Source organism: Seriola lalandi, unplaced genomic scaffold, assembly GCF_002814215.2.
Source record: "Seriola lalandi dorsalis isolate HSWRI2012SDOR001 ecotype SW California unplaced genomic scaffold, Sedor1 jcf7180002054885, whole genome shotgun sequence".
Lineage (NCBI taxonomy): Eukaryota > Metazoa > Chordata > Actinopteri > Carangiformes > Carangidae > Seriola > Seriola lalandi.
In genome coordinates, this window is record NW_019525437.1 from 1,789,924 (window position 1) to 1,799,813 (window position 9,890).

The following is a 9,890-nucleotide window of genomic DNA, read 5'->3' on the forward strand; positions in this document are numbered from 1 at the left end:
AAGCACCAAATGTTGTTCTCCACAACAAAACCAGCTCAGGTCTGTTTCTCAGGTACGTCACCAGTCAGAGACACACCATCCAGGTCGACTATGTCAGCTACATGGATGAGATAGCGGAGCTGGTGGGGGTTCAACCCAACATCCTGAGGCTGCTGCTGACTGATCCCAGGCTGGGTCTGAACCTGATGCTTGGTCCCTGCACGCCGTATCAGTATCGTCTCAGAGGGCCAGGAAAGTGGGCCGGGGCCCGTCAGGCCATCCTCACTCAGTGGGACAGAGTGGCTCAGCCCATGCAGACCAGGCTCTGTGATGAGCCCAAACCCAAGAGATCATTTAAGTGGCCTCTGATTGGTTCAGCTGCTGCTGTGGGCTTGGCTGCATACGTTCACAGGAACAACCTTCCAGCTTTCCTCCAAGATCCCACTGCACTGCTGCACAAGATAAAAATCTACCTGCCTGCACAGTGATGAGATTCACACTCAGCTCTGATCACTCTTACTTCATTTTAACATAGATTATATCACAATACTCTGCATTGTGCCTGCCTCGTATAGTTCTCAACAAATCTGATGAATCTGGATTTACAGAGTTTAAATGATGGATATCAGGGTTTATGGTGCATTACTTTGGACAGGAAGTATCTAGTTTTTAATTTTCCACTTAATATATCAAAGTGTCATTTAACTAAAAACGGTGCAAGAACAGCCAGAAGTCATGTTTCTTATTATGGAACATGAAGATGAGCTGAGCAGCAGTGACACTGACATGATATGAAAACCTCCATTCACATGAACCATGTAGAACTGCGCGTTGTTTTATTTTATTACCAGTTCTTTATATTGATATAATTGTATAAAATTTGTTATTAATTCATATGTAACTTGTTGTGTCCTGGTGTGTCCTACAGTACCTAATAATACATAACTACAGCACCACATACATTTATGATACACAATTTATAAACAACAGTTATAAAAACCTCATGCTTTATCCTTCCATTCATTTCTTCAGTTCTTTATTCTATAAAGAAGATGTAGCACACACTGATTTACTGACTTTAGACACATTATCATAGCTACTATGTTTGGAGAATGTTTAACTGAAATAAAAAAGCGCTAATATGCATCTTTAGTTTGAAATAATGTGGCAATTACTATTATCAGTCTGTTTATTATTATTGTTGTTATTAGTCCTATCATTATTATTAGGCTATAAGTCTTATTATGAGTCTTAATATTGTGGAACTTGTGTTATGTTCTCTCCTCTGCACTGCATGCTGGGAGTTTGTGTGAATGGTTGCAGAGTGTGTGCAGCTGCTAAGTGTCATCCTGTCCCTCATGAAAAGCAAAGTTCAGTTTAATTCATGAAGATGTGGATTTCATGTGCAAAGGTTTGTTAATAATCAACTTGTGCCACTGGGTTCTGGTGTCCTCCCCCCCCCCCCGTCCATCAGACATGGGGTCAGTCAGGCTGCTCCACGGTTCAACGGGCTGCAGCACAGCAGGTCAGCCATGACAACATTCATTTATTTTTATTGTTGAACTTTGGACATTTGCCTTTGTGACAAGGCCAAACAGTGATATTGAAGCCAGTAAGGATGTCAAAGATTTTTAAGATGGTTTCATTGTTTTATTGATAAAAGGTTCACAATTATTTCACCAATAAGCCTGCACACCTACATATTCATTTTTGTCTAAAGCTTCAAAAAATACACTTCAGTCAGTTTATGTACAAATTGATTTACAGGACTGATTAGATTCATTTTCATGCTGATCATTTCTGCACCAGCTTTAGATAAGTAGTGAGGCGTTGTTCTCTGCTGTTGTTGTGATAGTGCAAACTGAAAAAACTATGAAAAGCTTTATATGAAAAGCCAGTTTTTATCTCAGTCTGAATCAGGGAACTAAAGTGTAATCCATTGCTCCTCTTGTACCCTGAGCGAGTCTGTCACTGACACCTGTATCAAGACTGTGATCTCACCTGAGCTCACATTACAACAGACACTTTGTATTTATGGACAAAGATGATTGATGAATGATGAATAAAACCGCACGCATATGAAATTATTTTTATCATGCTTTATTCATTAGTTTTTTTTATTCATTCCCACTAATGGTTGAGGTTAGTTAATTAAAACTGAGGGACAGAGAGAGACACAGAGACAGACAGGAAAAGAGAGAGAGACAGAAAGAGAGAGAGAGAAACTCCAGTCCTAAGTCTATGTTCTATGTCCTCGTCCTCCTATAGAAAGTGACAACCCTCTGCAGCAGTGTTCGTCCCCTCTGGATCTCCTCTCTGCTCTGCTCCTCGGGCTTCACATACTCCACCGTCTCTGCACTTGAGTATCTCCTCCTCCACCCTGGGATGAAGAACCTCACAAACCTGTGCCTCAGTGAGAGTGTGTCGGGTTCACTTGGCAAGCTGTGCTCCTTCAAGCTCGAGTCGTCCTGACTCTGCAGCTTCTCCTCAAGCTCCCTTACCTTTTCACGAAGGGCATCCACCTCCTCTAGAAGCTTCACCTGAAGCAGCTCGTCAATGCCATGAAATGCTTCTGCCAGGTCCAGGTCTGTTCTCAGTCTCTTCTCCGCCCTGCCGCCCGTCTCATTCACGTCACTCCGCAGAGTTTCCTCGACTCGGATGGACTCTTTTGCTCTCTCCTCAAACTCATGCTTCTGTTTTTTTAGGGTCACAATCTCTCTCTCTAAGATTTCTCTCTCCTGGTCCCACGCCACTCGGCTCATCTTTGCCTCTTTGGTGATTGCATCCATTTGCTCTAGCAAAGCCTCCTTGTCCTTCAGGACCTGTTGCTCCTTCGCCTCAGTCTCAGACCTCTCTTCTTTGAGAACGGTGATCTCCTGCATCAGCTGTTTCTTATTTTCCTCCCAGGCCTCTTTTTCTTGTAGAAGGAGATTGTAGGCATTCTCCATGTTTTGCAGTGTGCTCAAGCTCTGAGTTTCCTTTCCATCCATTTTACGCAGCCTCAACTTTTCACTCGCTTTCAGCTTACCGGCGTCCTGCCCCAAGGTCTCCTGCTCCACCCGGAGCTTATGATTCTGCATGTACCTTTCATTAAACTGTGTAGCTGTCGTTATTTCAGAGACACTGCTGGTGACCTTTGTCTTCTGGCTGATCAGTTCATCGATTTGTTTCTGAAGAGCTTCTATCTCTTCAGACATGTTGTCATTTTTTATGTGGAGGGCGCTGTTTTTCTGGATGAGGACCTGGTTGGCCTGGCAGAAGGACTCACAGTAGTCAGGGGTTGTGATTTGCTGTTGGAAATCTGTCTTAACAGTCTCCCTTATTTCAGGGACACTGGCGTCCTCCTCCCCTTGGTCCATCAGGTCACTCATCCAAATCTGCAAAGCCTCCTTCTCTGAAGTTAGGTTTTCATTTTTGAGGCACAGGACCTTGTTTTTACAGAGGAGGACCCTGTTGATTTCACAAAGGGATTCAAACTCTTTACAGGCTGTGGTACTCTCCTGGGACTTCATTTTCTAATTGAAGCTTTAGTATTGTCCCACACTTGTAAGTCTCTTTGGATCAAAGTGTCTGTAAATGTAAATGTTGTAAGTCAAAAATGTTGTTTTCAGTCGGTGTTGTGAGAACTCTGTCGGTCCGTTTGCCTTTTCAAAACGTATTCATGCTCCACGTTTATTTATAATCTACGAGCATTTTACCGGAAGTGACGTGTCAGTTGCTTTGAAGTGCGCTTTGATCCCCTTCACAACAGAGAAGCCAAAATGGCGACCTATGCAGGTACATTCTGTTAAGCTCTTCTACTGAGTACCTGATGTTTGGAATGACTTATTCGGATTAACCCTAACATAAAAGGAGTGATACATCGCTGTTTCAAGCTAGTGCTACTGAACTACGAACAAAACGTAAATTTAATCTAGTTGCGTTTAGCCTTGCCAAAGAACTGTTAGCTAAGTAAAAAAGTTTTGCTAGCTACGAGACCTGCCCCAAGATGTCGAAGACAGACATGAAGAACGGGAAAAAAATGAGGTCTGATATTGGATTTGGAGCCTGAAAGTGCATTTACAGGTTTATTTACACCTTTACCCCAAACACCTACCAACAGCCCGTACCCCCCAAAAAATCTGCACTAAAGACCCGCGAATGAAAGAAGATGCAGTATCTAATTCTGACATCCTAAAGGCCATTAATGGGCTGAACGACCGTTTTTCTAAGTAGTCTAAATAGTCTTTAAAAACAAGGACGGGGATCGCTACCATGCAGGAACAAGTTATAGGGCTGGAAATTCAATGGAAAGGAACTGATGACACAGTGAAGACGTTGAACGATCAGATTACTACCCTGTAGGAAAGACGAGAAGATACTGAACGGTATAGTAGAGATCTCCGTCTTTTTAACCTCACAGAGAGCAGCAAGGAGGATGTGAGAAAGGAGGTGCTGGACAACATGGCTCCGATCGTTCCCGAGGGGAAAAGCAAGCTTGGATTCAAGGTCGACTCTGTGCCCAAGTCGGGCGCCCAAGAGTAGATAAAAGCACACGTCCCATCATCATGCAGTTTACCATGCATACCTTCAGGCACAAGGTGTCAACACTGATGTCATGAAGAAAAAGAATCTTCGGATGGCTGAGGATCTAACTTATTTGGAGAGACAGTGCAGAAACAAACTCAAGCCTCTTGTCGAGCAAACACGCACCGGAGGGAAGAAGACCGAATGGCAAGGCCCTGTTGCTGTTATTGACGGCGTGAGATTTACCGCATTATACAGTGTTAACAGATTCAAAAGGTAACTCATCTCACTCTGGCTTTCTATAAAACCGTTTCTTATTGGTGGTTTACCATTTACTGTCACGTCAACATCTTTGTTCAATCCATGTATTCACTCCATTGTTTGAAAAACAAAAAATCCTTAGAATTAATAGGTACTCGAAAGTTTTTCCTCTTGCGAATATTTAATTTCTCTAACAGTTTCTACTTCAGTGCTTTACTTGTTCGTGGTTATCTTTAACAGACATCCAGTTCATTCACTTTGTTTTTGGGGTTTTTAAAAATGATTCCTCTTAATGTCAGAGGTATCTGTGACAGAACCAAAAGGACATCAGTGTGTATGTTCTGTAGAAGAAAAATGCTGACTCGGTATTGTTACAGGAGACTCACTCAGGTGATGATGATACGAAGTTTTGGAAAGCTCAGTGGGGTTGTTATGTAATGTTATTTCTGTCATGCCTTTCAACAATCAGCTGGTGTAGCCATCCTCCTTAACAAGTTTAAAAGAGATATTAATGAGTCCATAACTTCAAATGAAGATAGATGGATAATCCTAATTTAAATAAATAACATTCAATTTATAGTATGTAATTTATACAACTATAATCATTTAACCCAGGCAAATATTATGTTTACACAACTTTGTTTGAAACTAAAGGCACTTAAAACCAAATATAAGGAAGCACACATGGTCATTGGAGGAGACTATAATGATGCTCTATCTTATAGATAGAATACCTGATAGAATAACCCAGCACTCATGATTCAAAAGTACTGCATTTGTTTGTGAACAACTTTTAATTAAATAAAATTAATTAATTAAATATTAAGGAGTTCACTCAGGTGTCACTGTCACTCAGGAACAAGTCATTATATTTACAAAAATGAGTTGACCAAAACATAATATTTTTTAAAACACTTAATTGACTGCAATGGGCAACTTCTCAACTATGAAACATTTCTTAATGAGAAAGCTTTCCTTATCAAATTCCAAGAATTCAGCTTTGTGATAAAATCCATAACCAATGGAATATTAGAATTAATGAAAAGCTTTAAAAAGCAACTTGAGTCTCCTAGACCCACATCCACGCTTTATATTAAAGGTACTGACATCATGAACAAAAAATGCACCACTAAACATATTAGAAAAATTCTTTACAACACAAAAATAACTCTACATGGGAAATATTTCTGAAACTTGCATTTTACAGATATTAATTGGCTCAAAGCATGGCTTGTTACTTTTAGATTCTGCATCACAAACAAAGTTAGAGAAATACATCTGAAAATATTACATAAAATTTATCCAACAAACATGTACATTTCAAGATTTATGAATATTGATAACAACTGTACCTTTTGTATGACTGAACAAGAAAGAATAATACATTTGCTCTACAGTTGGTCATATTGTGTTACATTCTGGAAAGACTTGTAAAGTTACATAATACAAAACAACATGTCATTAAAATTGAACAGAAAAATATTTTCACTTATTTTGAATGTAATGATAACAATTTCTGCAATATTATTAACCTTATTTTACTGGGGAAATTTCATATGCATAAGATACATTTTCTTAAATCAATACCCTCATTTAAATTGTTTCTAATTGATATTGAACGTTGGTTTGAGTCTCTTAAATTGATAAACAAGAAATTCATGTCAGCAGTTAATACATATTCTGAAATGTTTGTCTGAAGAAATCTCAATTAAATGTTATATTTGTCCTTTGTTAATTAATGTATTTGTCTCTTTTTCTGTTTATTTTATTTAAGAACTGATAAGTCTAATTGTTTGTGAAAACCTCCAATTAAAATAAAAAAATTTTAAAAAAGCATCCCGTTACGACGGTGAACGCTGTCAGGCCTCACCATGGCAACAGTTAAATTATATATATGTATACATATATATGTGTGTGTGTATATGTATGTGTATATATATATATATATATATATGCATGTACAGACCCTTCCAAAAAATGGAAAAGTTGTTTAATTTCCATAATTCCATTCAAAAAGTTAAACTTTCATAGATTATAGATTCAGGGCCCACAAACGATTTCAAGTATTTATTTGTTTATTTTTACATAATTTGGGCTTCCAGCTCATAAAACCCACAAAAACAGGAATTCAAAAAATTAGAATACTGTGAAGAAATCAGCCCAAATTTTGCAGGGCATGAATGTTTTAAACTGAGTGTTTTAAACTGAATTCGGTTCAATATGGGGAAGACTGCAGACATGACAACTGGCCAGAAGACCATCATTGATACCCTCCATAGGATGGGTAAGCCACAAAAGTTCATAGCTAAGGAGGCTGGCTGTTCACAGAGTGCTGTGTCCAAGCATATCAATGGAAAGTCTAGTGGAAGGGCAAAATGTGGCAGGAGAAGATGCACCAGCAAAAGAGATGACCGTGGGCTTCAGCGGATAATCAAACAGAGAAGATTCAAGAATCTGGCAGAGATGGCGGGAGTCACAGCTTCAAAAACCGACACATTCAGACGCATCCGGGAGATGGGCTACAACTGTCGGGTTCCTCGGGTCAAGCCACTTCTGAACCTGAGCCAACGTAGGAAGCGTCTCAACTGGGCCAATGAGAAGAAGGACTGGACCGTTGGCCAGTGGTCCAAGGTCCTCTTTTCCGATGAAAGTAAAGTGTGCCTTTCATTCGGGAATTAAGGTCCAAGGGTTTGGAGGAAGACGGGTGAGGAACAGAACCCAAGCTGCTTGATGTCCAGTGTGAAATATCCACAGTCAGTCATGATTTGGGGTGCAATGTTCGGTGCAGGTGTTGGTAAACTCTGCTTTCTTAAATCCAAGGTCACCGCAACAGTCTACCAGAATGTTTTAGAGGACTTCATGATTCCTTCTGCTGAGGATCTGTATGGAGATGCAGATTTCATCTTCCAGCAGGACCTGGCCCCATCCCATTAAACAACTTTTCCATGATATTCTAATTTTTTGGAAAGGGTCTGTATATAAAAATGTTTACTTGCTCTTGTAACATGGTTATCATACAGCTCTACTTATGATGCCAAATGAAATCTTATATAAACAAATACATACATCCACGTTATATTCAGCACAGCTGCAGTTCCTCTGTCACAGTCTATGGTCTGGTATTAAATGGTATGTGGCGCCCTCATCTGTCCAAGTCTCAGCACTGCACCTTAGATTTAAACAAACTGTAATTGTTGAGGTCACTTCTACTAAAGCTCGTTTTATTGTGACTTCATTTGTTAAGAACTCGCTGTAGTTTTGCCTCAGACTGATTTCAGTCACATGACTTCTGTACACTTGCAACTAACAATTGTTTTATTATTGATTAATCTAAAAGTGATGATTAATTTGATGTTTTCTCTGGAAAATGTATATTGACCTCAATATACATTTGATTGCTGAACTTTTTTTTGATTGAAATGTATAAAATAAATGTAAAAGTATAGAAAAGGTATATATCTATCTATTTATGTATCTGTATCAGGCAGTCTTCCTCTTCCTTTAGGCTACTTGGCTTGGTTGGACCTTTGGTTGATTTATTTTTGGTTTTCTTACACTCATACATATCCACACCTTCACACAATACACGCATGACTGATGAACTGACCATATACTTAATTTTGTTTTCTTAAGTAAATGTACCATGTGAAGTCGGCTGGTTTAGCGGAACTTATTCATAATCTCACAGTTGGTGACAGAGAACTTGTGGCTCCATTACAGATGCAGATTAAGCCAATGGACACGTCTGAGATTGACTTGGTTTATGCTCCATTCATATCTGACGGTTTTGTAAATTTAATTGGGAGTGACAAGTTCCAGTCAAAATTTTGAGGGACTCAGGAGCTTTGCATACCTTTTGTGAGTGAGGCAATCTTGCCTTTTTCTCCAGGTTCAGACACAGGGACTTGTGCCTGTGCATAATATGTTCTTGTAGAGGGTGCAGGCTCCTCATGGAGAGGCATTAAGTGGTGATCCAAACTGTGCTGCTTTCAAAGTTTAGGACATCAGTAATTCAGACAGCTCATGATAACATTGCAGGACATATGGATGTAAAAAAGATCTACAAACTTGTACTCCAGCACTTTTCTTAGCCACATTTAAAACGTGATGTTTCTGTATATATAAAGAAGTGTCACATCTGTCAAGTCGCAAGCAAACCTAATCAAGTTATAAGACCTGCTCCTTTGTATCCAATACCTGCGGTCAGTCAGACATTCGAACATCTGACTGTGTGGGCCCTCTTCCCCTTTCCAAGTTAGTTTGTTCTTAATGTTAACTAATGTGCCAGTCAACTAGATATCCAGTCACTTACCGACTCTCTACAAAATCTGCAGTCAAGGCCCTCAGCCAGTTCATTTCTGTTTGGATTCCCAAAATAAATCAGTGACCAAGGGACAAATTTTACATCTGGGTTGTTTGCACAAGTCCTCAAACAACTTCACGTAAAACATAACCTGGCCTCAGCATACCATCCACAGATGGATCCCCCACAAAACTAATTAATTATGCTCATGGCTTCACACAAAGACTCTATGAGGCTGTGGAAATGGCAAAACAGATATTGCAAGTCTCAGAAAAAATTGAAAAGATTGTTTGATTACAGAAAGCGACAGGTTTTTAGTGCTGGCGATCAGTTTTTGGTTTTGCTGCCACTCACTGACTCCCCTTTTCAGGCTTAATTCTTTGGTCTATGCAATGTAATTCATTATGTTTCAGAACAAAATTACCTGATTGAAATAAATAAAGAGATAAAGAGAATAAAAATCTGACACGTTAATCTGTTGAAACCTCTGTCCCTTTGGATAAGGCTGCACTTGAGGAGGAGGAAATCTCATTTAACGTTATGTTGTTACTGCTATACTTCAGGCTCATTGTAGCAGTTTACAGTAGCATATTTATGAGCTTATCATAATATATTGTATTGTCAGTTAGTCTCATACATGATTTTATGTGTGTATTGTACAAATAAATACAAATGCACCGTTTGAAACTCTCTGCGTCTCTTATTGAAACCAAGCAGCTGCTACCATAGCAACAAATGAATCAGCCTGAAGCAAATTACAGCATTCATCCAACAGGTGGACACCTGGAGACATTCATTTTACCATCATATATGGCAAAGAGAAGCAGAAAGTCATCACATT

At 39.4% G+C, this 9,890-nt stretch overlaps 2 protein-coding genes across 2 annotated transcripts in view; one reads left to right on the forward strand and one right to left on the reverse strand.

The window, feature by feature from the left end:
* LOC111671641 (flavin-containing monooxygenase 5-like) overlaps positions 1 to 875 on the forward strand; it is a 5,291-nt gene extending 4,416 nt beyond the window's left edge. The window contains exon 8 of the mRNA XM_023428777.2: positions 1 to 875. This exon is cut by the window's left edge and continues 151 nt beyond it. Within this exon, the coding sequence (XP_023284545.1) occupies positions 1 to 467 (467 nt within the window). The 3' untranslated portion in view covers positions 468 to 875.
* A 1,350-nt stretch (positions 876 to 2,225) lies between these two features.
* Positions 2,226 to 3,491, reverse strand: LOC147817816 (uncharacterized). Its single transcript, XM_087179984.1, has one exon. The coding sequence runs from the start codon at positions 3,489 to 3,491 to the stop codon at positions 2,226 to 2,228; it is 1,266 nt and encodes a 421-aa protein (XP_087036110.1).
* Positions 3,492 to 9,890: the final 6,399 nt, after the last annotated feature.

Coding starts and splice junctions, on each gene's coding strand:
- LOC147817816 (XM_087179984.1), bottom strand. CDS start 3,491: ATGAAGTCCCAGGAGAGTACCACAGCCTGTAAAGAGTTTGAATCCCTT.